Here is a 27,773-nt window from a genome sequence, read left to right on the forward strand (position 1 = left end):
ATTGTCCCATTAAATTCAGTGGACCTACTCATGTGCTTAGTTACTCGTGCTTGAGTACTTCGCTGAACTGGGGCCAAAATTCCCATATTTTAATCCATAGACTTTTGCTGTTTCTGTCTCACATCTGTCTGTGCTTCAGTGCTTGTGTATTTTGATATATTAGCACTACACTAGATCCTTTCCTTTTAGCTCTTGATATTTGCTATGTAGATCTAGATTATTTCACTCCTGACTTTTCTGACCAAGTAGCTACAATGCCTACTAAAGCAGAACTGTGTTTATTCACAACAACCTCTACTACTTCTTATGCTTTTGTATTGACACCTCAGAAATGTTTTTGCATGGTTTTCTCATTGATACTTTCACTATTTTGTTACTAGATACATTGTCTTCGTTGTAAAAACAAGGTGTTTGGTATATTTTTTTTGATACTGTACAATTCTCCAGGCTGAAACTGTTAACTTTTTTCAGCTGTCACCCCAAATCCACTGTCTATAAAAGTTCTTGATGAATGTTCATTTAATTTACTTCATAATGGGCTGCAGTAGCCTGAAAGCAGAATTTTTTTTTTATTTAAGAAAATGATAATCTCACATTTTTTTCTCAGGCTTTGGTGAGCCATCCTTTCAGCCATCAGCATACATGGCTAGTCTGGACATCAGCAAATTGTTTCTCTCCTTCTTCTGAAGTCTTAATTTGGGTTTTATTCCAGGTTTATTAGGGTTTAGTTTTTTTAATATTCTGGCTGAAGCTAGAACTTAAAGAAGCTATACTGATTCATCTTCTAGTTTGCTTCTTGAACAAAATCCTCCCATGGCTTAAAAGATTTAAGGTACCTTTTTGTGATCACTTTCCACCTTTTGAAACCTTGACTTCCAACCTGAAACAGAGTTCCTGCTTGAGAAGATGGAATAGTTATTTAATTGCTTTTGTTCCCGTGGAGACTTTCAGAACTGTCATTACTTAACTTCTTAGAATTATGGTGTTTTCCAGCCTTGAGTCCAGACAAATGCTTAAAAAGGCTTGTATATACATTTCTGCGTCTAAATGGTTACCAAATTGTTATTGGAAACTAAATGACAAAATTGTTGGGCTGTTCTCTGGATCATAGATACTCTTGGGGTGGGGGAGTACTTCTCTTCATCAATACACACACGCATCAGCATATGCATAGCTATATTTTTAAAATTTTTAGGCTGTCTTTGAAAACTTGTTTTTCCACTTGGTTTTGCTTAGCTTAAAATACTGCTGATCTCTTATTTTTTTAAAAAAATCCATTTTCATTAAAATTGGTAAAGTAGGTAATTATGAAATTCTGCATGGGTTGCCTAAATTTAAAAAATGAGAGCTTTTCTTTAGTCCTCAGTAATCCGCTAGACCACCTCTTTTAGTTCTGTCCTTCTTAATTAAAAGAAATGAACGCTATTTTCCCTTCCACTGTCCCGCCATAATGGATATATATTACACCAATATAAGAATGGCCAAAAGGAGACAAATTTGTCATTTAAAAATAGAAGTTACTGGCAAAATGATATCTTAATGGCCGCTGTAAACATTGTCCTTTGATATATCTTTCTGGAGACTGAGCTATGAAGATGTATTGATTGACAGATGTTTGTATTAAACTGTGTTAGGCCACAAGAGAGACTCTCTTGCATCATTTCACAAAATAGCTTTAGGGTGTAGGATAGTGCCTCAGGCAAGAAAAGCAATTTGACATTCTCTTAGGCTAGAGACATGTTCTCTTAAATTTAAAAGTTAATGCACTTAATCCCTTGGTATATAAAAACTGATCTGAGTTCTTGGGAGTGGAAGATTTGTCCTCTGTAAATCAAAGTTAACATTTCTGTTTTTTAAAGAGCGAGACCCACTTGAAAATAACATATGACAGTTATTAGTGCAATCTATAATTATTGTGACTGAAAAAAGTTAATGGTGAAAAGAGATTTTTTTTTTTTTTTTTTTTTTTCCTGTTTCACTGTTGACCTTTATGGTCAGCTCGTCTCGTGCTGATCCTTAGAAGCATCGGTGGGAGAAACAGGAACTCACCTTTTTATTTTAAATTAGCACAAATTCTTCTAAACTGACTAAACATGTCCCTTTACTTAAAGGGTATATGTAGATTTATTATTGTGGTAATATTGGCTTAGACAACATAAAAACTTAAATCCAAAATGTTACCATTTTTAATAGAAAATATTGAATAGATTTTATAAAAACAAATTAAGATTACCGTCCTTCCTTTTTGTTGTAAAGATGTACTAAAATCTCGTGGGTTTTTTTGTTTTGGGGGTTTTTTGGTTTTGGTTTTTTCACCCAAAACATGAAAGTCCACTGATATCGGTAAATGTTTGTGTACACAAAAATTGGGGGAGGAATATTTTCTAGCTTTTTACACCTTCTTATACAATTTTGAATTTTAAATGATATACTAAGGGATATGTATATTCATTTTGGTCAGATGTTGCTCTAGATGCAAAGTGATGAAGAGTTTTACTGCTAATCTGTTAAATTATGTTTGTTTTCGAGCATAAAAGTTGAATGTAAAGAACCTGATTATCTCATTTACAATTATCGTTAGTTTGTTTAGTGCTGTCATCTATCTTACAAAACTACTTAATTTTTCAACATCAAGAATGAAAAATATTGCCTCTATAATATAAGCTTTGAAGTTTCCTTTAACTTCTTGGTTTAAGCAACTTAGTCAGACTCCACTTTGAAACAATATTTTTAATTCTTTAAAAAACAGTTCTGATCTGCAACATGACTTTTAAAAGTGGCATTGCATAGCTCCAGATTTGTCTAGATTATTTCATATCCCATTTGCTCAGTTTCCATGTGAATGGATATCTTGTCTAACTGCTAAATCTGCACATTTATTCTTCAGTCTGAAGGTCAAGTTCTGTCCTTTCTGACTTCTGTGTCATCATTAGTAATAGATTCTAGAGGTCAGATTTTTCTCCCCTACTCCCTGTGGTCAGCCAAAAATTTTGTCTTCTGGTTTGGTAGCAGGAGGATGCATTGGCACAACAAGCCTTTGAAGAAGCTCGGAGAAGAACTCGTGAATTCGAGGACAGAGACAGGTCTCATCGGGAGGAAATGGAGGTGAGGGTTTCACAGCTGCTGTCAGTAACTGGTTAGTACTTTACCAAAAATCTAGATTGTTTCCTATAACTTGTCTGTATGTACAATGTTCGGGAATTCCTGTTTGTTTTAATTTTGCTGTTAAGAAAATAGTAAAGCATGATTTAATCTCCTGCTTACATTATTAAAACTTGAAAAGGCGCTCGGAAAACATGTTTTTATTTGTGTAAATGTAAGTTGGTGTTACCATTTTCCCTGTAGATGGCCCCAATTACTGGTTGCAGACTCATGACTAGGGCCCTACCAAATTCATGGTCCTGAAAAATGTGTCACGGACCGTGAAATCTGGTCTTTTTCTGTACTTTTACCCTATACTATACAGATTTCACAGGGGAAGACCACCGTTTCTCAAACTGGGGATCCCAACAAAAAGAGGGTCGTGGGGGGGAGGGAGAGATTTGCAAGGTTATTGTAGGGATGTTGCAATATTGCCACCCATAGTTCTGCACTGCCTTCAGACCTGGGTGGCTGGATAGCGGCAGCTGCTGTACCAACTCTGAAGGCAATACGATACCACGCCATCCTTACTTATGCACTGCTGCCTTCAGAGTTGAGTCAGAACCCCTACAGTTACAACACCATGAAATTTCAGATTTAAATATCTGAAATCATGAAATTTACTATTTTAAAATCCTATGACCGTGAAATTGACCAAAATGGACCCTACTCATGACATAAAGGCTGAATTTTTTTAATCATTAAATAAATGCTAGCAGCTCTGAAGAAGGGGCATTTTAGTAGCGGTAATGAGGGTCTGCCACCTTCTGCCTCTTCCACAGACACTAGAGAGGCCTGGAAATTCTGGCTGCTGCTCCTGTTACCATCAGTCCTTTTCTTTATGGGTAGCAACACCAATGAACTGGTTCAGACCCTGCTAACTATTTTCCCCTGTGGCTTGACCATACTCCACTCTCACCTTCCCCTCTCGTTGGACCTGCTCCCGAGCCCCATCTTCATCTTTTCTCACTGGGTTTGCTCCTCTGGCCAGCTCTGTCCTTTCTCTTAGTCCTAGCTCCTTCTCTTCTCAGTGAGAAGAGAGCAGGAACTCAGTGAGCCTGAGGAAACAAAGGAGCCTGAAGGGAAGGTGGAAAGCAGGAGCTCAGTGAGGCCAGGAAGGGGAAGCCTGAGAGAGGACTGCTAATGTGGATAAGGGAAGTGTTGGAGAGCTAGAGAAGATGTTGCAGGCAACAAAAGGTATAATAAGGGAACCAAGGTGGTGACTGTTTGTTTGAATTCCTTTGCCATGCAAGGTTTTTACTTCCTACTCCCTGCTTCACCTGTAGCTGCCTATTCAGTTCCCCATAATGGCACCATGACTAGTCCTCTCTCAACCTTTAGGGTTGAGTGATACAGGAAAGAAATCTACTATCTTATCTCCTCTTGTCTTCATGGTCATGCAGAGCTCTGTCTCCTTGCTAAGTGAAAAGGTAAGATCTGGGAATGAGACCAAGAAGAAGGTTTGGTTCAGAAAGTAAGTCAAGCTGGGGAACAGGCCTACGGAGACTGGTGAAGTCAGTAAGCAAAGAGTGGAAGGCATGTGGAAGAGCTGCGCTGGGCTGATCTCTAAGGAAAAGCTAGTTAGAAAGGCCTCAGGCAATTTACTTGATTAATTACGGGAGAGTACCTTCGCTTCCTCTACTCTAGGAACTTGTAGCACTGCCATGCAGTCTTGCCAACCCCAAATGTTTAAAAATGCATAATCAGTCCCCTAGCATCCCCCTCCCACCCCCCCACCCCAAAATGATATAAGCTTAAGTCATGAGATTTAAAATAAAATAAATGTTGGGTACTTTTTGTTTACCTTCAGGTGCTGGAGTCTTTAGGGTTCACAATTTCAACGTTTTCTCTGCAACCATAAGGGGCTAGAAAGCTACTCTTTTTCAGGAAAACTGAGATTCTGCTGTTAGGCTTGTACAGCCCCAGTGAAGTCTAATGGTGGATGAGTTCAGAGGTGTAACTAAGAGCATAATTTGGCCTGCAAACATCTTATTCATTGAGTTTTCACAGTGCTGACAAAAGAAACATCTTAGAGTTGACTTCTTAGAAACTGAGCACATTTAATCTGTAGTTGTTGAATTACCATAAGGGTGGAACCCCACCGATACCAGTATTGGTTTCTTTTGAGAGTAAGTTACACTTTTAATTAATATTAAAAACTTGGAAATCTTTCAACTATTTATACTGCTTAGCATGGCATGATCAGCAAATCTGGGAACCACTAGACTTTTTAACATCTCATCAGTCAGTTCTCCTATGGATTGCAACAATGTCTGTATAAAATTAGAAAATTTCAGACTGTAGTACTATAGTTGAAATAGCTTTAATAGAGACCAGATTCTAGTTTGAGAGAGAGAAATCTTGTAATACTCCACCCACTCCTACCCAAAAGAGAGGCGCCAGCTCTTTGGAAATAGTCATCCAGAGCTTGGCAGCATATGAAAATGATCACAGATTTTGTTCTTTATTTATACAGCTTTCTTTCTTAGTAGAGATGTTTGCTTATTCTTAAAGTCTCTACATAGATTATTTTTCAAATGTAACAAACAGGTAGATCATTGCCAAAGAACGATCCCTATACTAGGCATTTAACAGTTCAACTATTTTTTGTTAATAAAGAGAGGGTATTATTTTTTTAATGACTATAAGGTTAGGCACAGTGGTACTTTCGGAAACATAAAATAGAGACTGCAATGGCTGCATAATAATGAAACTTTTGGTAGAATAATAGAATAGTAGAAAATAGAAATAGTAGAAAAGCAGTGCTTTTTAAAAAAAAATCTGTTTATACCCACAGGCATAATAAAAGTTTTTTAGAAGATCTATACAGTATATCTGAGATTGTTTGTATCTTCTCCCAGTCTCTTCCTGTCATGGTCTGTTTTCAGTATGGATGACCCAGGGATCAGTGCTAGGACTGTTCTTTAATATATTTATTTAAAGATCTGGAGGCAAAGGTGGATGGTAATTATTTCAGATACTAGAGATCCGATCATTGTGGTTGGACAAAGCAGCAGTTATTTGAATTGAGTCTTTGCTGAAGTCTTGGAGCTGGCAGGAGGCTCTCAGCTGTAAAGTGATCTTGCTGCTCTGCTGTCTCTCTCACAGGAGTCTGTTTCCACACCAGAGAGGTGGGTTGGAGGGCTCAGGCTCCTGAAGAAGTTAAGGTGTAGTTCCAAGAGTATCTTCCCATGCTGTGTGGACATAACACAGTTTATTTCAGTAGAAATTTCACTTTGTATTTTAACTGAGCTTCTAATACAGTGCCAGCTAGACAGCCTTTGTTGAAGAAATGATTGCAGGACCCCAGGCTAGTGGAGTCAGAATATGTTGGAAGTAACATGGTCTGTATTCAGTCACAGAAAGCTGCAATCATCTACTTTCTGCCGGCTGTTTAGTGCAGCAGGAGGTACCAAAATGGTGGTCTTACAGCAAGGAATGGGTAACGTGAAATGGAAAAATTACAGTATATGCTCCTGTTTCATGGTGTCTACAAATAATTTTTGTGAGGGTTAGCTTTGTATTGTGGGACTTAGTTATATAATGGAAACAGTTTTTTGAAAGCTTGGATTGTATACATTCTATGACAAAAGCTCAAATTTTAAAATTTTCTCCCAGCCCATTCTGTTGTGCATGAGCTTGGCCAGAGATGTTCTGCTGAGTTTAATTTTCTTGAGATTGAGTTGTGCAAAGCTTTCTGAATATGTTTCATGCAAAAAAAAATTCAGTGGTTTAAAAATTTATTTTTTCTTGTTTGTGTTCATTTTGCATATTACTGCAGTTCTCTCTCTGTAGTAACACTGCAAGGAAAGAAGTAGAGTGGTTTGCTCTTTCCTGAAATAGTCCGGTCTGTTTGGTGTCCTGTGATAAATATTTGCGCGTTTTTAAATCTAGGATACACACACAATGACTAATTAGTTTCCAACATACCTCTCTGGTAATGCCCCCACAAGGATTTTTCTCTTACAGCTCATTCTCACTAAATTTTTCTCCATTTTACTTACCCTGTAATTCCTAAATAAATAAGTGATCTTCACATTTCCAAGTTTCCCAATTTAAGGAAACTTCATTACTTTTTGATTTCTTCCTAATTCGTCCCTCACCCTGGGGGGGGAGGGGAAATCCCAGAAATTTTGAAGGAAATCCTTCTACATGTACAGGATAAAACCTTGGCTCTGGATCCCATCCATAAAGTTTCCAGGGATGTATAAGGGCCACCCATGGAGAGGCCATGTGCTTCTTTACCAGCTATGATCCTACTTCCCCCCCCAAAGAGCTCTAAATCATGATCAGGCCAAGAGTTGTTAATTTACATTCATAATTTGGATTGTGTGAATTCCTGATCTGTACTTTTGCCTAGAGCCATCACAATAGCTGTTTCTTTGTTTAAAAGGTAGCATGAAATTGCAGCTTTTTGGCATCTTATGCTGAAAAATTGACCCAACCCAGTATCATGTTTTCTGTAGTGAAATGTCAGTTTTTGTGGCAGTGTAACTTTAAAGAAAAGTTTTTAAATCTAAAATAGTTAAGATTTTATATTGATGTGAAAGTGTTCTTTTCTAGGATAAAATCTGAAATGTTTTCTTTTGAGGAAGTATTGTTTAAAGGCTAGTATAGCTGTTATAAATATATAATTAGTATTGATTTCTTTCAGTCAGTATTTCTCCATTGCTCAGCCCCCTTCTAACCTTCATTGACTGAAAGAAGATGCTTATATTATAGTATTTCCTGATTTGCAAAATTGATTTTCTCTGTACTATATTCAGCATTGATTGTGTACAGAACATAAATAATTGGGATTTTTTTTAGTATATGCACTTTGTAGCACTTATAGGCTAAAATTAGCTGTTTTGAACCTCTTGTGGAACAGTAACATGGCGAAATGATTATTGGAATGTTTGACTATGTTCACATCTTATGATCTCAGACTTTTTTTTTTAAAAGTTATGTTCAGTTTGAAATTTGTTAAATACAGTAAAATAATAAAAGGTCAGTTATATCTGTGTGATGGATTCCATTAGACTTGAAAGATCCAATTTGTCATTTGGACCAGACACATTACCAATGTATGATAAGTTGCAATATGATTGACGCTTCTGGATGAGCTTGGCATATATCCAGAAGGAAAGTCTCACTTGTATTGTCTGTGTTTGAAGTCAGTAGAGCAGTTTCAGATCTTTCTTACACTCAGCACTTAAACACAAAATCCAGCTAATCTATTAGAAGTTGAACTGTTTGTGGGCTTTAAGTAAAGGAAACAGTGTCTTTAGAAAATAGAATTTACAGGAAACACAAAATGGAATCTTGATGGAGGTTGATGTTAAATGCTTTATATAATCTTTGTCAAGAAAGCTGCTAAATTTTATGTTCCCAGTGATTATTTTAAAAGCTTGTCAGTAGGTAGGTAGTCCTAAAAGCAACTAACTGCCATTCATTGTTCAGGGTTTTTTCTTGTTCATAATGTAGCTTGATTTTTCATTTATTATTTAGTAAATAATAGATGCAGATACTTGATGCCAAAGAATATAGCATATCTAATCTGTTTATCCCCGTAGTATGTAGCTGCCAGAATACAATTAAGAATCACATTACAGTTGCCCATGAAAGAGACTTCTGTGACCATTTCTTGATTCATCCTGTTTTAGATTTTCTGGTCTCTCCGTGGGAAATGTATGCTTTAAATATGGAGGTATTTGAGGTCATATGACCTAATAAATGTAACCAGCTAAAAAACTAAATTTTTGTTGTTGTTGTTAGTGGTCATCAGTGGTAAATACTATGTGTAGCTTCATTTCTATTTAAATGAATACTGTATATGTTCTTGTCAGCAATCAAAGAATTGATACCTAAGGCCATGATTTTCCAAAATAGGACCCTAAAGGAAAGGTCCACAAAAGTTTCAAAAGTGTTCAATCCAGTAGCTCCTATTGAAGTCAGTGGGTGTTATGACAAAGTTCCTCCTCTGCCTCGGTGGGTCCTGCACTTATTGGCGGATTTGCTTGCCTCAGAGATTCACGGCAGCCCTCCGTTTGGCCACTCTTGCTAGTGGCTCAAACGTACATCCACTCAGCTAACCTCATCACTGGCCAGCCTGGAGGAAACGGAGAAAATACCCGCAGTCTCTGTGTCCCACCTAGTGGATCAGGGACAGGGCAGGTCCCTTTCCAATTTAGACCGTCCCTTCTGGCGTTTCTCACAGACTGGGTCAACTCTTCCATGTCCAATCAGGAGCTGGGGGGATGGGCGGGAACCCGGGCCCACCCTCTACACCGGGTTCCAGCCCAGGGCCCTGTGGATAGCAGCTGTCCACAATGTTCCCTGTATCAGCTGTGTGACAGCTGCAACTCCTTGGGCTACTTCCCCATGGCCTTCCCCCCAGCACCTTCTTTATCCTCACTGCAGGATCTTCCTCCGGAAGCCTGATCAGGCTTGAACTCTTCACTCCTCCAGCAGCACACCTTCTCACTCCCCGCTCCTGGCGCTCCACTGATGGGAAGTCCTTTTTAAACCAGGTGTCCTGATTAGCCTGCCTGCCATAATTTAATCTAGAAAGTTCTTAATTGGCTCCAGGTGTCTTGATTAGCTTGCCTGTCTTAATTGGTTCTGGCAGGTTCCTGATTGCTCTAGGGCAGCCCCTGCTCTGGTCACTCAGGGAACAGAAAACTGTTCATCTAGTGGCCAATATATTTGCCTTCTACCAGACTCCTGTACCCCACTGGTCTGGGTCTGTCACAGTGTTCAGCACTTTGGAGAATCGAGCTACCTATTTAAGATCCGACATGTGGACTTAGAAGCCTACCTTTAGGCTTCTACTTTGGAAAAATTGGCCTAAATTCATACCCATGATTATTAATATTATTTAATATTTGTTATGAGAACCCAAAAGCTCAGTCAGTATCAGGGCCCCCCATTGTTCTGGGTGCTGTCAAAACAAATAAACTGGTCTCTGCCTTGAAGAGCTTACTGTATAAATAAACAAGGCAGACAATATGTCAGCAAAATGTCAGATCCATAACACCATACTTCTAATTTACTTAAATGGTGTATTCTAAGACTATTATTTAAAATTAGGTCCCAACTTAATTACCTGACAGGTCTGCACTTAGAATTTTTGCTCCCGGCAGCCATTGATGAGCTTTCATGCACCAAATGAGGTGTACAAACAAGGAATCCTAAACTCTGGACTTGATAGCTGAATGAGTGAGGTATAACTTTCAAATATTTGATCCTTTAAATATTGACCTTTAAACTTAGGTAATGGTGCCCCTATATACATTTTATCTATCCACACCTAGTCATGGGACCTTCCAGGGACTGCTTTAGCCTCCAGTGCAAGTTGGAGCAAACTCGTGGCTGGTTGTCATGACTCCCAAGGGTTTGTTCTGGCAGCCAAAGGATTGCTGATCTACAGCCCTGACATGTCCTCGGGTGGTGAAAAGTAGGGTGGACTAGGGCAGGTTATTCTAGCTTTATCCCACCCAGGGGTTCCTCTGCACCAGGAAAATACCTAATTAACAGTGTCTACCAATTTTCCAGTAACTTTGTGCCATTGGCTAAGAAGAAGGGAAATTGTAAGCAAAGTAATTTGTAGTTACTAAACACAATGCTGTTGAGGGAAAATTTTATGGACTCTAAAATTGTCCTTTGCTGTTGCACATTCTTTCTCACCCCATTGTGCTAGTAATTTAGTTAGCCAGATCATCTCCTTAACCAGAAGAACCTAGGGAGGACTCTGGGGTTGGACAGTGTCATCTAAAATTCCCTCTGAGATTATTCTCTTCCCCTCCGCCCCACATGCGTGCGATTCCATCTTGTATGTGGAGAGGGGAGTGTTCTGTTGTTGTCGTTGTCCTCTCTCTGCCCCTAAACCTAGCTAATGCCCAGTGGTTCCTGACAAGCCAGGGCCATCTTCATGGAAGTCCTCTCCCTTCCGCCCCCTGGCTCCCCCCCCCAAATCTAACCCTCAACAAGGTCTCCATGCTTCTGGATCCCCTTACCTATAGCTGCCCCCAGGATCTCTAGAGAGGGGCAGCAGCTTGGGGCTGTAGTGTCTTTTCTGGGACAACTCCAGTGCGCTAAAGGGAGAGTTGTTCATACCCCTCTCCCGGCTCCTTCTCCAAGAATCTCTGAATCCATAGAGATGCTTCTGTAAGCTCCAAGGTGGAAGTGAGGTCACAGTGCCAAAGAGATGGGAGGCTTGTGTGTATAAGGTTCTCTCTGCATGGATTTATGGGTGATGATCAGGGACATTAACATCTGACAGTCCCTGTCCTGCAGAGCTCACAGTCTAAGGCCCTAATCCTGCAATGAGCCCAGTTCTCACACAGAGCTTATTGCGGAATCAGGGCCTAAAACGAGACCGCATAAAGAGGTATTACGAATGGAAGAATGGGGGAGGGGGGATAAGGTAACAACGATAATGCATGGTTACATAGATTAGTTATATATGCAGTTTAGATTATTATTTGTATTGTGCTAGCAGTTAGGAACCCAAGGTACAGACCAGGGCCCCACTGTATTAGACATTCTACAAACATAGAACAAAAAGATGGTCTTTGCTTACAATCTAACTAAAGAGTAGTTGCTTTTGAGTCAGCCACAGTTTTTGTTTTTAAGTAACAAATTAATCAAAAATAAAATGTATTCTGTACTAGCCTACTACCTTTGCCATTATCCATTGACCTATACTTATACTGGAGTAAAGTTCTGACATAGCTGTCCAAAGTGAGTGTGTAGATGAGCATAGCAGCAAAATTGGCTCCAAACACCCTTTCTTTTGTTGATCTTTGAGAACAATGGTGATTATTTCGGCTTTAAAGTCTCTTTGTAGGACTTGACATAGTACATTCTCTACTCTTCTTTCTCCCCCCACACACACTTTTTCTTTTTTCTTTTTCTTTTCTGCGTCTGAACCAGTTCAGTATAAATAACAGTCTAGACTAACATGTCATGAGGAGGATTTCAAACGTCTTCTGCCAAATAGGTTCCTGCATTTCTTTCAGTCATCATACCATCTCCTACTTTCTTTAGAGATTTTAGTTGGCTTGTTGCCAGTTATAATTCCTTCCATATTGCAAAAGAGTTACATGGTTTCATGTGCTGAAAGTTGAGTGAAGTTTCTTGGGTGTTGGAAACTCCCTGTGTTTCCACAGTATTAACTGTTCTATTTCAGGATATTTAGAATGAAACTGTCACTGTTAATCATAAAACATTAGGTTTAGGAAACATCAGTACGCTGGGTTCTGTCTATATTTTTGCAAAGTCAACAAATTGGTAAAATACAAGCTCTTCTCATAACCAAATGTTTATGCCAAGGTAATTTCTATTTTATCACTTTGAATAATTGTCATTCATCTGTTCGTAGTGAAAAGTACCAAACTCTTGTAATACGTTTATATTGATTGTTAAGCAATTCCCTGAGCATCAAACCTAGGATTTTCAAATAATCTCTCATTCAAATTTAACTTCAGCATCCTGCTGAAAAGTGGAGTATGCAGTAGTAAGATGATGATTTTTTCCCTCAAATTTGGTGTGTGATTCATTGAAAAAATATTTTGTTTCTAAATTGAAAAAGGCAGATGCAGTTTTTTGTTTAAATGAGTCTCCCTCAATGTTCAGAAACTCACAGCACAAAATTTAATGACAGATCTGCATGTGTGTGACTTTTTAGTATTTTCTTTAATTTTTGAAATAAGCATCTTATGGCTAATTATTACACCAGTTCCATAGGGAATTGCTTAATGGTATAGAAGCATCAGGTTTAAAATACGGAGCATTCTTTGAATCATAAGTTTTAAACCTGGCAAAGTTGACTTACGCTTCTTATGTTTCTGTGGTGGATAAATTGAATTCCTGGTATTATACTGTGTGGAGGTTTTCCAGATACAGCCTTACTGAAAACTGAGGTTCTGTCCTGTGTCAATACTAAAGATCCCATAAAAGTTGTAGATTAGCCCATGGCTAATGGCCAAAAACGTCCATACTTTTTCCCAGTATTATGCAGTGTTCTTGCCACCTGCACATTGCTTGGTTTCTACTCTCCACCTGAGAAGTGACTAAGTTTTAGTGAGGAAGTGTTTAATTTATTACGTGTGTTTGTATTTAGAGATAGATAGATCTATCTACACACAAACACACACACACACACTCTTATATATAATATATAGGTTCCTTCATATTCCTAGGATCTAAAGAACTATCTTGTTGTTGTTATGTATTAATTATATACAGTGGCCTACATGGTTTGGCAGAATGGTGATTGATAGAACATGTACGTGTTTCATACATTCATACATGTACAGGTCAGTACAAATAAATGGGGATGACTCAGTTCGGCTGAGCTGTCATTTCAGTGTCAGAATTACCTGTGTAAATCCCCACCCGTTGAAATGCAAAATTACGTCTTTGTCAATATTTACTGGTAAGATAATAAGATACTGTAATGAATGCTTTTCAGTACACTTGAGCATAATTTGTCATTCCTTTCACATGAAAGAGCAGAGCTGGTGGTAGTTTCACAGTGGCTTGTGCAAAAACTTACAACTAGCTATGATGTCATAAATCATGTGGGTACTTCCATAAATTTAAAAGAAAAGGCCACATAAGGAAAATTATAAATGTAACCATATGCTTGTACTTTTGAGTCTTCATTGAGATTTGACAGTAAAACTACTGGGACATTTTTTTTATGAAAATAAACTTTTTTAAAGCAGAAGTATGCTGTCAAGTGATTTGCTGTTTTTACCATTAGATGTGAAAACATGCACTGAAAATAAATTTAGTAACTACATTTATCTAAGGTTTTGCATTGAGACAATCTGCAAAATCGTAAATGTAGATAGCATTCCACTTCTTTCCAAATAGCAGGAGACTCTTGAAACTAGAAGCAATAATGTAAGCAAAAAAATAAATAAGGTTAACCTTTTGCTAGCTACTCTCAGTGATAGTTTGCGTATGCTTTTCAAAATTACAAAATATGTTTTGTGGTAGGAAATAACTATGCATCACAATTCTCCTTTTGTTGGAAGAAAATTGAACTGCAGCCTCATTAGAATTGAATAGTTCAGGTTGTACCGCCATTAACACTGTAAAAAGGTTAATGAATTAATGTGAAAAAAGTGATTTAAACAAAGTCTCTAAATTATTTGTAGTTATATAAAGGAGGCAGGCAGTTTACAAAAGGCTTCCTTGGGTGCAAGGGACAGATGCCCACTAGCATTTAAAAGCTTTAGCGCTGCATGTGACTAATAGACTATTTCCTTTTTTAATTCAATTGTCTGCACACAGAAAGCTTTCTGAAAAATCAGGCTTTGTATACATTACAATGATGGGAGCTGGAATTGTCAATTTTCAGCTGAGAGGCAGGCAGAAAGGAATACAGCTTGCTCTGAGTATCACCAGTGTGTAAATGGTATAATAAAGGAAGACCCAGTCCATGCCCCAAAGGGCTTATAATCCAAATTGGACAATAATGTTTGGACACACAAATGCATCAGATCACTAGATGAAACTTTGGTCTCAAATTAGGTCTGATTTTTAACACAATTATTTGATTATTTCTGATTGGCTTAATAGAAGAAGTGTGTTTAAGGAAGACTTGAGAGGATGACTATTTGGAGGACCAGCTGTGGAGGGACTTTCAAGCATAAAGATCTTCATGGAAGAAAGGTGATAAGGGCACGTATGTGGGGAGCTTGGAAAGAGTATAGATAATAGGAGTAAATGAGATGTAGACAGGAACTGAGTTGTGTGGAGCCTTGAAGGTGAAAACGAGGAACTGAAGCTTGGATGCAGAAGATGAGAAGTCGTCTTTAGAAGGAATCTAAGAGCTCAGTGATATGATCAGAACAGTGAAGAAGTAAGATCTTAGCAGTTGCAGTCCATACTAAATGAAAAGGTATGAGATGCTGCGTGACCAGAGAGGAAGTTGCAAAAGAGATCAGATGACCACAAATGGACAAAGGTTTTTTGTTGTGGGAGTAGTAAAGAGAAAATTAATTTTTAGAGTAATTGTAGTGGAAGGAAGAATAGTCAGAATTTAGCTACAGTCAGATAATATGGAAGAAGTTGAATACAAGTTTCCATAACAGGCGAAAAGGTAGAGTTCACAATAGGAGAGAGTAGATGGTTTGGTTAGGAAAACGTTCAACTTTTCCCATGCTTAGTTTGAGCTAATAATAGGATATCCAGCAAACCATGTCGGAAAGAGAGTTGGAGGTGCAAGACTGAACAGAGTGGAAGTTAAAGAGAAGTAAATTTGAGAGTCATCGTTTAGCTGAGGCAGGGGCATGGAAAGACAAGGACATGTGTGAGGGAGAGAACAGAGTACTCTGAGATATGCTTGTGGAGGAGGAGAACATGCAGTATCACAAAAGCCCAAGATTAAGGAGTGGATTACTTGATTGTTAAAATTGGCAAATAAATAAAGGATGAAAATAGAAAAGAGGCTATTCCGTTGAGGTTGGGTTGGTTTTGTTTTTTTTTAAATGAGATAACATATTGTACTTGAAGGCAGAGATAAAGGAGTCAGGTGAGAGGATGGTTTCAGAGTAAGGGAGAGGAAGCAATGAGAGCAAAAAAAGTCTGGGGTTAGGAGGGAATAGAGTTGAGCATATGTGTTAAAGAAGTTGAGGTTAATACTTGGAGTTAGCTGAGAACAAGTTGCATGTTCTACAAGTAGGTTAACTGCAGTTATGATGGGAAAACTTCCTCTCTCTCAATAAATTCAAAAAGTAGGACTCAAAAGAAATACAAGGAACAAATAAGTACAGTAATGATGTAATTTTTAGTCACTGTTCTGGAACCACACTTCAGTTACAATATTTGCATTAAGTGTTGACTTGTAAATTAGATCATTACTAAGGCTCTACTTAATTTGCGATATTGCGGAAATTGCAGATCCCACAATGTTAGGCATTCACCACAATTTTGTCATCTGGGTGCCTGACAGCAGGGTCCATCGGCCACCCTGGGTGGCTGACATTGAGGACAGGTTTTCCAAATTACCGCAAATAATAAAGGTCCATGATTACTTTTCCACCATTTTTCACTTCTTTGCCTGTAACTCAGCTGCAATTATTTGACAATCATCCAGCAATTCAAGCAGGGCCTTAATCATTACTTAAATAACTGATGTCAACGTTACAGCAAAGAGGAATGAGGCCAGAGGTGGTAAGACTAACCACACAAAAAAAAAGAAGGGGCCAGATCCTCAGCTGGTGTAAATCACTGTAGCTCCATTGACTTCATTGGAACTATGCTAATTTATACCAGCTGAAAGTATGGTCTGCAGTATTATTTGCATTAGTGCCTGGAATAATACCTGATTGTGCTATGCACTGTACAAATATAAAATAAAGAAATATATCAAGATATTAGAATACTTAAAATGGAAAAAAATAAAATTGTGAAACATTTCCTTGACATCAGAAAAATATGAGATCTAATTTTTAAAAAATCTTTTCGTATATTGAACAAGAAAAAAAACCTTTTAGAAGAGCTTGCTGAGTTAGACTTTCTTGTACAATTAGAAAATCGTGGGATAAATTAGAATATCAGTTCGAAAGGAATAAAAAAAATCCTGCTTAAAGAGGCTTTGATATTTATTAAAGGCACAGTTTGTAATATGTTCTTCCAATCTTGTCAAGTTGGCCGCAGCTGTTAACACCTTTGGCATTCTTAAATAGGAAGTCGGTAATGTTTCCTCCATGTCTTCAAATTAGCAGAACCGGCGGCAAAAGTAAACCCTTTTAGACTAGTTTAAACTGAATTAGTCTAATGAAAAGCCTATAGGGAATAAACATGATCATTTTATGTAGATCTTGAATAAAAAAATCCCTTAACTAGATTTGTCCTGTGCCTCTATCACTGGATGTTAAATCAAGACTTTTTATTCAGATGCAAAGAAGAAAATACTGTTTGTGATACCGCTCATTACACTCTAAGTGATTTCCAAACAGTTATGAAGGATGGTTCCTGCTCAGAGGAGCTCAGTCTAAGCGCAAGCAAGTAGAAACAAGGCATGGGAAGGGAAATAATAGGCAAATTATATACAAGTCTGCTTGATTCATTATAAGTAACATGGCAAAAATGGGTCTTTAAGGGTATGTCGACATTGCAATTAAAAACCTGCAGCTGGCCCATGCCAGCTGGTTTGGGCTGCAGGGCTGTTTTAAGTGTGGTGGAGACATCCAGGCTTGGGTTGGAGCCCAGGCTCTAGGACCCTGCAAGGTGGGAGGATCCCACAGCTCGGGCTGAACGTCTACACCATAATTAAACAGCCCTGCAGCTGAGACCTGTGAGTCAAGTCAGCTGGCGCAGGCCAGATGTGGGTGTCTAATTGCAGTACAGGCATGGGCTAGCCCCCCAGCCCCGCCCCTTCTGCCCAAGGCCCCCCACCAGCGCTGCCCGCAACCACTGGCCCAGTCCCCCAGCTAGCTCCCCAGCTCCAAAGGAGTGCTGGGAGGGTGGGCAGTGCATGCCCTCTGGAGCGCAGGAGGGAGGACAGCGCGTGGCCCCAGCCTGCGGGGGCAGGTGGGCGGCAGCCATAGCCTTCCCAGCTCATGAGCACAGGAAGGTGCGAGGCCCCAGTCCCAGCAGAGCACTGGGGGTCTGGAGCCGGAGGACTGGAGCCGCACGCTGCTGCAGGGAGCAGTCACAGCAGGATATGGGGTAACATCTGGTTGTTTGGGGAGGCAAAGCCTCCCCCAGCCTATGTGACCCACCGCCCATGAGTACAAGACATATCCTAATGGGGATTTAAATGTGGATGGAATAGGGGCCTTGTGTCCCAAACTCAGGGAGTTGTACTATTCATATGGGGCTTCATGGAAGAAGGCACAGAAGTGATTGAGAGATTGACAGATGGGTGGATGAGGTTGAGAACATTGGCATAGCATAAGGTGCAGAGGGCAATGTGAAGCTTGACAAGTGGGGATAAGTTAGGAGGGGCAGTTATAGAGAGAGCTTTGAAGGTGGTCTGACAAGAAGTTTAAATTTGATAGAATATGAATCCTGCTATTAGCTTCCCATCCAAAAAAGGGAGTTACATGAACAAGTCATTGCACAAGAGAGAGGAGTTTCGGAACAGCATTTTGTATGTACTGAAGGATGTCAATTTGTTTGTTTGGGAGGCCAGAGAGGAATGGTAGTCTAGACAATATCTAGTGAGGTCCTGAACTCAAGAACTGGCTATAGAGACAGAGGGGAAATGACAGATCTTAGAGATGTTCAGGAGGAAATAGTGATAGTGTTTGAATATGGCCTGGATGGGTGAAGAGGGAGCAGTCAAAAAAACCTACCAGATCCTGGGCCTGAACGATGGTGGTGTCAGCTGAGATGGAAAAGGAACCATAACTTTTTAACACTTTACTAGCCACAGGAGTTGAGCTCCTTGTAGTAGCAGCCATTAAAAATTTTGTGTTTAGGCAATGTATGCTTTGCTGCATAAATCCATGGTGGATGAGGAATTCAAATGGCCATATAGCTGCAGCGGAAACACTAAAGTATATGGGATTTAATTTGTCCTCAACTATCAGTGTTCCAGGACAAATGGTAAGATTTCCAGGGCTTACATGTAGGCTTGCTGTGATACTTGTCATTAAGAGAGTAGACAGGGTGGGGATATACTTGAGAAGAGAACTAAGGTTAGAGAACTTAACTCTCCACTTTCAGATTTATATTTTTTAATTGTCAATTTAGAAATTCCTTGATTTTGGACACTTGTGTTCATGAAAACGACAACATCTTATTCAGATGTTTATCTTGTAAGATTATATTTATAACCCGAACTGCAGGTTAATGATTTGTTGTGTTCGGGTTTTGTTGTGGTTTTTTGTTTTGTTTGTTTGTTTGTTTGTTTTGGCTGGGGATTTATTTTTAGACTCTTAAAATGTTCTCACCAGAGCATATATGATTTCAAAATTATGAACAGTTTGACCATTGTCAGCCTTAAATGGATTTCTTCTAGCAACAGATCAAAAAATGTATTGGCCTTTATACCTGCAGGCAAATGCCTCCGAAAACAGAATATTCTTCATCGTTTCTGAATCCTATTATTCTGTGCAGTGATACTTCTTCACTTGAGCTGGTTGCTGCTTGCATAATAAAGAAATAAAAACTTAACTAGTCAGGCAAGAGAGACAGTTTGACACACCACCAAGAGGACAGACCTGCCATATTACTGTGTTATCAACATAATGAAAAGTAACATTTTCTATTCGCTGAACAGCTTCTTCTCTCATTGTTTTGGTTAGTCTTGATCCTGATGGAGCTGGTATTGTGATTAACTCAAATATTTAAAGAGATTCATTTCTTGCATTTTTAGAAGCGTTGACATTAAAAATGTGTCCTGTTTCTGTCATGGAACAAGAAAATACATCCTATGCACCGTTAGATGTTTTTACTGGATCTCTGTCTCAAATTTTGGTATTATTACTCATGACTTAAGTAGCAGAAAATCTGATACAGTTTTAATGGATTTATTTATATTTCGTGGGTGTGTGGGTGGGTGTGTGTAAATTCTTCACTCCAAAACAGGATTATAGTTAACATCTATCATATTAATAAATTTCAGGAGAGGATTTATTTGGGATTAATGGTTCTGTGTAAAGCTGCCCTGTTATACTGTAGACATCCCATCTAAGGTCCTGCAAATGCTTACAAATGTTTAATTTTACACATGTGAATAGTCCCACTGACTTGAATAGGACTACTTATGCATAAAGTCAAGCAAGTATGTATTTGCAGGATTGAGGCCCAAGTTAACAGCTTTCTTCTCTGGCCTGGCGTTGGAGTCACTGAGATGTATCGTCCTGATTGACTTAAAGTTCTGAGTACATGAAGCTCTTACAGAGTGGTCTGAAATACTATAGTTTCATGGTAGTTATTCCAGGTAAAAGAGAACTCAGGGTACAGGTGGATGGATGTACTACAGATCTTAAACAAAATGTTAAGTTTGGATACTGGGAGAGTGAAGACCAAATCCTTGTCATGATTTGACTGTTGTCTCCAGGCTGCTTGTCCAGTTGAGATGTAGAACCCCAGCAGACGTGGATGTGCCAGACTGAGGATCTAGATTTTTGTCATGGAAAATTTGTGGTACAGACAGAGGTCATGTATCCATGATGAGTCTCCTGGAGCTGTCATCAGCCTTTGACCATAGTACTGATTCTGAGGTTATGGAGATTTTTCACATGGTATCTAGCAGGAGTGGACAGACTGTGCTTCAGTGACTCTTATTCCTTCCTGTCAGAGAGATTCCAGAGGCTGGTGATGGGCAGTTTCTCATTGCCCCCAGCAAGCATTTTTGCAGGCTTCTAGTCTCACTTTGGTTCAGTTTTTGTATGTGGGTGGTAGGGGAGATTGTGAGATGGGTGGGCTGCATTGTCACCATTGTGTGGCTGGCATTCAGCTCTGCATTATTGTCTGACCAAGACAATATAGTCACTTGGCTTTCCGAATGGTTGACCTCAGTTAAAGCATGGATAAAAAGGTCAGCAGAAGCTCAAGTCAGACAAGAGGGTGGTGATGCTGGTGAGTAGGGGATGAATTTGCAGGAAACAGCAGGGCTGATATCTGCACCTCCAATTAAAGGAATGTTTCCATCCTTTTTTCAAATGAGGCGTGCAACTTTTTGGCTTCAAAGAGACTACATAAAGGTCTGTCCTTGGACACAGACTTAACCATACTTATCCACGCCTTTGTTAGCTCCAGATTGTATTAGTGCAACATGCTCTCCATAGGGCTGCACTTGAAGACATCTAGACACTTCATTTTTTGACAGAATGCTGCCATTTGCCTACTTGGTGCAAGTCTATTGTACCTGTACTCTGTAGACTTCACTGTCCTCTAGTTGCCTTCTAAGAACAGTGCAAGCTGTTGAATTTGATCTATGAAGCCTTAGATGGTTGGAGTCTGTACTATATTTAGTAGCCACTCTTCTACCTCTGACCTCTCCCATCTGTTGAAATAAATTAAGTAGTAATTTAACAGTCCTTAGATTTGAACATCAGGAACTTGTGACACAGCATTTTCAGTGTAGGGTCTTCTACTCCAGGGTGCTCTTCCTCTGCTGGTCCATCAAAACCAGAATCAGACCTTCAAAGGATTGTGTGAAGTCTTGCTTTTACTAAAGTTTTTGCATGAAGGTGGGTGATTAAGTAGGGGTTATTGATGGTATTTTTGTATTTATAGTATGTATTTAACCATTTGAAGTGTAAATTTTGTGTCATGGAATTATTTGTGGTCATAAGCTTGTAATTAATGCATTTAAAAAATCAACTAAACTGATATTTCCAAACCGTACCTTTAACTTTGAACATATATTTATTAATGCAGGCAAGAAGACAAGACCCTAGTCCTGGATCTAACCTAGGAAGTGGTGATGACCTCAAACTGCGTTAATCAACAGCAGCAGCAGACGTGCCATGGGTCTGCACATATGCATTGCTTATACTTGGCAAAAGATTAAATAAAAGACCAGAAACTGTGATAACTGGGTTACTATGGTCTATTTCCTGACCTGCGGCAGTCACAACCAGCATGAACTGCCATGGTTTGCACTATGTTTATGTTACAATATCTGCATTTCCTATTGTAAGCATGTAGCCAGTGGCAATTTGAGATTGTTTTTCTATGCAAGCTTATTTTTGTTGGCACTATTTTAGTGAAATGGAAACTTAAGCAGCTATAAACCATTTTCCTCAACTCTAATAAAAAAAATTGTCACCTAAAAATAGGTCAAGACATTGCAGATTACAATTTTTTTTTGTTTTTGGTAAATTGCTGGAAGCCAAGGCTTTCCAAGCTTAATTTTTTTTATATGGGCTTTTGGAAGTTTTGGTTGTCATTATTGTGCTCCTGCTCTATTTTAGATATGCATTCTTGTCTTTTTTGCAATTTTCTTTATCTTCAAAATTTGCAAGACATTTTAAAGACTGCTGACATTTTTTGCATTATTTACAAGCTAAACCCAATAGCACAGAGCTGTCAATCAACTTTCTAACATGCATGTTTGATTGTTAAAGTTGCAATATCCTTTTAACTGCTAGCAATTCATTGGTTCCATTTTTTACAATAAAATGTTTTTAAAATATTTTTGATGTCAGTGCATTCTGCCCCAGGATCTAACCTAACTTCTGTTCTGTACTAAATGAGTTTGGGTGGTAAATATAGCCCTGTATATAGTACCTACTGAGACTCCTAGGAAGTTGCAGGCTGGCTTCTGTTTTATTCAGGGATTTTTTTAAATAGTTCTGGAAAGGGATATTGCAACTTCAGGATTGGATTTGACAGCATGTTAAACTGGGGACAAAGGTGATCAGCTGCAATGGTGATATTGTATTAAAAATCATGTCCAAGATATCTGCTTTAAGTGTATTTTATATCTTATGCTTTTTGTAAATTTATGCTGAATGATGAAAGGAGAGATTTGGGGTTGTGTGTAGAATCTCTCATACTGTCCATAGGACACTTTCTTTTATTAAATCGTCTACATATAAAACTAATTTACAGTATATATGGCATTTTCCAACAGGGTAAGATTTGGGATGGATTCATTTGTGTGAATAATTTTTGTAAACAGGCTTATTCCCAATTTTCCATCAACATCCATTACTTTAAAGAAAAAACTGGAAACAGCAGTGTCATTTGGCATTGTTTGAAGCTGATGCTTTCTGTATAGCTTAATTAATTTTTTGTTATTTGAAATAATCTTTAATATTAAAATGCTGAAGCTAGACCACTTATTTTAAAGAAAAAATTATGGTTTCATGATAAATTTTGAAAATGAACTGAAATTGTGTATGATTAGGATCATTAAACATTTATTTTTATATGGTACCCTTACTGATGGCAAAACATTTGAATTGAAATTATATGAGGTCTTGCAAAAGTATAAACAAATAATGGAAATGTGACTGGGACTCCTTGTACGTTAATACCATGAATATTTAACAGTTCATTAAGACAGTTGTCTGTAACTGCTGTGACAACATCATAAAATGGAAATACTTTGATATTGATACATACATTTAAATTTGGCTAATCTGACAGAGAAGGTTTCACATTCTTTGTGGCTCATGTTATTTTCCCTCTCCCCTTCCCTGAAGAAGCATTTTTTTTCTAAAAAGCTTCTGTAATGTGATATTTAAGGTACCCATTGTTCTAGTCCTGGATCCTCTCTGCATCTCCTGTATTTTCGATGGAATAGTATGAAGATTTATTTTACATAATTTTCCTAATGGTTTCAGATCATGGTTCCAAACCATAAGTACATGGGAAATTATACTATCAGATATAAACATTACTATCTTTGTGTAAATACTGAACTTTCCCTATCATCATTTAGCATTGTGCTGCTTACTATATCTTAATGCTGGCATTAAGATCAGAAACCTTACCCTCTGCTGGTTAGTGCAGACTTTTTAAAGTACGTTTTAAGTTATTGATGCAATTTGATATTTTTCATAATTTCTATTTAAACAGAAGTTGCATCATCCTTTCTTGAATTCGTCTCCTTTAAGAGTTGCCTTAAGCTACAGGATTGCTTTTGCTACCTTTTGTGTTGTATGTTTAACTTTCATAATAAACTTCTGTGTAGTGAAAACAAATGGCTGTCAGTTTTATTTCTGACCATTTTAGAGATCAACGCTAACAGGTTTGTTTCCAAATTGCTGTCATTTGTCATTTCCAAAATTACTGTCCATTTTAAAAGCAACAGTGACATCCAGTGGTCATTTCATCTCATCCTAAAATCCCCTTTTAGTATTGATATTCCACAAATATTAAAGATTCCCAAAGTACTTACCATTATTGTAAGGGGACGCTGTCAAGGTTGAAAATTTGACTGACTTTTCTTGAAAGGGTGTTTTTGCATGTAGTTTGACAACCAGATTTACTCTAACCGTATATACTACAACTTCAGATGATGGCAAATAATTTTTTTTAAAAACATGACTTTTTCCAACCCAGCAAAAAGCTCTGCACACACATGACAACAGATCGTTTGCATGCATACTTTTGTATGAACCATTAATCCATCCTTTTTAAAAAGTAGTACAGTGCCATAGGAGAATCTGGAAGTTTAAAGGCCAGAGAGAGAGGCTGTGTAGCCTGGTGTGTGGGGCATTCAGCTGGGAGATGGAAGTCCCAAGTTCCTGCACCAGCTCCAGTGATTATGTAATCAGTATTGCCAACCCCAAATGTTCAAAAATCATGACATCATGTACAAATTATAGATTTGGTGGCTTTTTTTTATTTGCCTTCTATTTGAGCCTTTAGGGTGCACTGGGGGTCACATTTTGAAGCTTTCTTCACAGCCACGAGGGCTAGAAACTTACTTTTTCTTTAAGAATGAAGGCTGAAATCATCACACATCCACTTGAGCTCAGGAGGTGGGGCTTTAAGGAAAACTAATTATCATGAGACTTGTGACAAAATCATGAGTTGGCAACACTGTAATTATTTATACACAGTAGAACAGCTTCAACAGGAGAGTTTGAGAGAGGCCTTCATCAGAATATTCCATCACCTGGTGGTTAGGGCGAGGGAGACCCAGTGGTCAAATCTCTTTCCCACATCAGGTAGAAGGGGGATTTGAGCCTGGGTCTCCCACATCCCAGGTGAATGCTCTAACCGCTGGGCGAAAGCTTATATGGGGACATTCTCCTCCTCTGGGCATTTTGTGAATCAAGCCCTTTGCAAACAATGTTTTGGCTTGAACAAAATTTTTCAGAACTTTCATATTCTGTTCAACCAGAACCAAATTTTATTATTTTTAACTGCCAGTGAGCCCCCACCCAAAAAAAAAATCATTTGCTCAGCTTTAGTAAGGATACACAGTGTTGTTCATATGTGAAGTTGTTTAATTCCTCCTTTAAGAGAGAATCTCAATGCATCCTCAACTATGGAGTGAAATTTGGTATATTTAGCCTACTCTTTGGATGTTGTACTGTACGTAGAAGATCCACTGGCAAGTTTCCTGCAGGAGTATGTCAAAAGCTATCCTAATGCAGGTCTGAGATGTGTAGAGGGAAAAAAAGGCCAGTTGTTCCCAAAAGCAGAAAACAGGGCTGGTGATATTACTACTCGGGACAGGAGGAGCAAGAATATTGGTTTTGGAGGTCTTGAACAATTTGTCCATCTGAAAAAGCAAAGTTTACTGGTTAATCAGATAATTTTTAACTTTCCATGTTAGGGGTCTTACCAGTCACTACACCCTCCTGCTCTGAGAGAGTTAAGAGTGCTTGGTTACTAGTCTGTTTGTTTGTAGTTTGTAAATGTATAGTGCCGTATTTTCCTTTGAAGGGGGTGGCAGTTTAAACACCTGGCCCTGTGTGATCTTACTTCACCTAACTACCTTTTAATTAGGCTATTAATAAAATTGCTCTTTGTCAGTGAAAACAATGAACTGTTCCTTCTGTGAATTTAAACCATCCTTTACATGATGTTGATCTTCGATTTTCCTTTAAATGAAGGACTCAGAAGTTAATGGGGAGAACTAGTTTTGGAAAGAGTCCAAGCATACTTGGATAATCCAATACAAAACCAATTTTGAGATGATGTCACATAGTCTGTCGCATACTTAGGTCTCTTTCCAGTTTTTTTTCTTGCTGCATAAATTTGGGACGGTATCCTGTGTATTTAATAGTCTATCCTATTTTTATGTGGGGGCAATTTATTTAACTAACTCATTAATGTTACCACTTATTACTGTAAATTATTTGCATCCTAAATGCAGAATCCAGAAAATGAGTTGTAGGAAATGTGTGTGTAAATATAACTAATGCAGTATCACTGTAAGTTTTCCGCGCTATTATTCTCATCCCTTGTTTTGGATCTTTGTCCTGCAATTTGACCAATGACCATTTGAGATGTACATAGTGAAGTATCAATAAGCCACTGCACAGCTTGAAACTTCTTGGGCTAACCTGTTTTAAAAACCATGTTAGGTAATGGCTTTAACAATGAGAAACTAACATTACAGACTTCCATAACCTCCCCCCTCACACATTTCAAACTGACAGGTCAACTGTCAGCTAACACACAGCCATTAATAGAAATCTTGGAGCAGATGGACATGCTTTAACTCCCTTTCCAGATGAGCATCAAAATGAAAAATCCAAACATTTACATGCTGGGAGTGGGGGAAGGAAGTTTCAATGACAAAGGTGAGAATATTCTTGATGGGACCAGATCCAAAGCCCACTGAAGTCAATACCAGTCTTTGGACCAGGTCCTAGCTGTGTTCTGTGTATGAGTTCAGGAGAAGGCTCTAGTTAGTCCAGTAGTGGGAGACAGCTCAACTTCTTGGGTTGTTGGGGGCATTTGGCTTTTAGTCTCCTGCCTCAATACGCACCTGTGGCGTTTTTTTAGTAACTGATATTTTTAGTAACTCTACCTGTATATTTTAAGAATGATTCAGGCTTTTTGCTCCTTATGCTGCCAGTAGGGACCAAGTGCTGCTTTTCCATTCTGTGCTCCGAGAGATCCCAGATGGAAAGCATGAACTAATCATTTGTATGTGACAAATTAGCTGGGGACAGGTGAAATGGATTTAAAGGAAGGAGGCAAATGAAGTGGATTCTGCCATCTGTTTAAACACGCAGGTACAACAAGCCGCTTTCTTATAGACTTACCACGGGAAATGAGACGATGCCCATACAGCATCTAGACATAAAAATCCCAGAGCGTGGAAACTGGTGACTTGCAAAGAAAAGAAATGCAGGAGTTGCCTCCTAGCACCAAATATTCCTTCCCCTTTTGTATTTGCAAGCAAATTATTTGAGCTCAACAAATATCCTATGTGCAGTCGTGGCAGCTGTTGGACTGGAAGTGATTTCAATAGATCTATCCTATGCAAGAGAGAAAGTGAGCTGATAGCTTCCTCCACACTGATTCCTCAGTCTCCTTCCCAGCCTCCCTTACCCTGACATCTCACTGGGCCCATATACTGTCAGAGATCTAGTGAAAGCATGGCAATTACAGCTTTTTAATGTTGTTCCAACTTCCACATCATCATAGTTCAGAGTAATTGCCCTAGTATTCCCCCTCCATTGGGCAGCAAGGGAACCCGCGCCCAGGCTTGTGGCCTCTCCAGGTATTGCCTCTCTTGGGTGGAGATAGGCATCTCTCCCCCTACTGCCCAGGGTATTTCCAGGCTCCACAAGTACTGTGACTTTTCCCAGCAAAAAATACTGCCTAAATAGGCCTGCTTCATTTCTCTCCTCAAAGATGGTACACGGTGTGATTGCTACAGCTGTACGCTACCACATTACTGTATCTAAGCAAGATGATTTATTCTTAAGGTAGAAAGCACATAGAAAATACATTAAAAACAAAAGAACCTACACAAATACTAATAAGCTTACCAGAGATTGCAGGCCACATTGACAAGGGCTCTGAGTGGTGATTTGTCCTTCTGGCCTTTCCCTAAGATTGGGAGCCCCTTAGACCAGAAGTCCTGTCTGTTTGCTGGATCACTTTAAAACCCAGCTATTCATCCACAAATATTTTCTTTGTCTCTTGGTCCCTAGGGAATCGAGTTTGAATTAGTATAAGCAGACCTCTCCAGGCGGTGGTGTTTCTGTAGAGATGTTACAACCTGTGAGAATTTGCCTCATCACCGTAATGCT

At 38.8% G+C, this 27,773-nt stretch overlaps 1 protein-coding gene across 6 annotated transcripts in view; it reads left to right on the forward strand.

The window, feature by feature from the left end:
• CBFB (core-binding factor subunit beta) overlaps positions 1 to 23,746 on the forward strand; it is a 66,657-nt gene extending 42,911 nt beyond the window's left edge. For 4 of the 6 annotated variants that reach the window (XM_043526181.1, XM_037877658.2, XM_037877660.2 and 1 more), the window contains 2 exons: positions 3,010 to 3,105; positions 21,478 to 23,746. In XM_043526181.1, coding sequence (XP_043382116.1) covers positions 3,010 to 3,105; positions 21,478 to 21,543 — 162 coding nt within the window. In that variant the 3' untranslated portion in view covers positions 21,544 to 23,746. Of the gene's footprint in view, positions 1 to 3,009; positions 3,137 to 21,477 lie in introns of all 6 variants that reach the window. The other 2 variants (XM_037877659.2, XM_037877657.1) reach the window with 1 other exon arrangement.
• Positions 23,747 to 27,773: the final 4,027 nt, after the last annotated feature.

This window comes from Chelonia mydas, chromosome 12, assembly GCF_015237465.2.
Source record: "Chelonia mydas isolate rCheMyd1 chromosome 12, rCheMyd1.pri.v2, whole genome shotgun sequence".
NCBI classification, from domain to species: Eukaryota; Metazoa; Chordata; order Testudines; family Cheloniidae; genus Chelonia; species Chelonia mydas.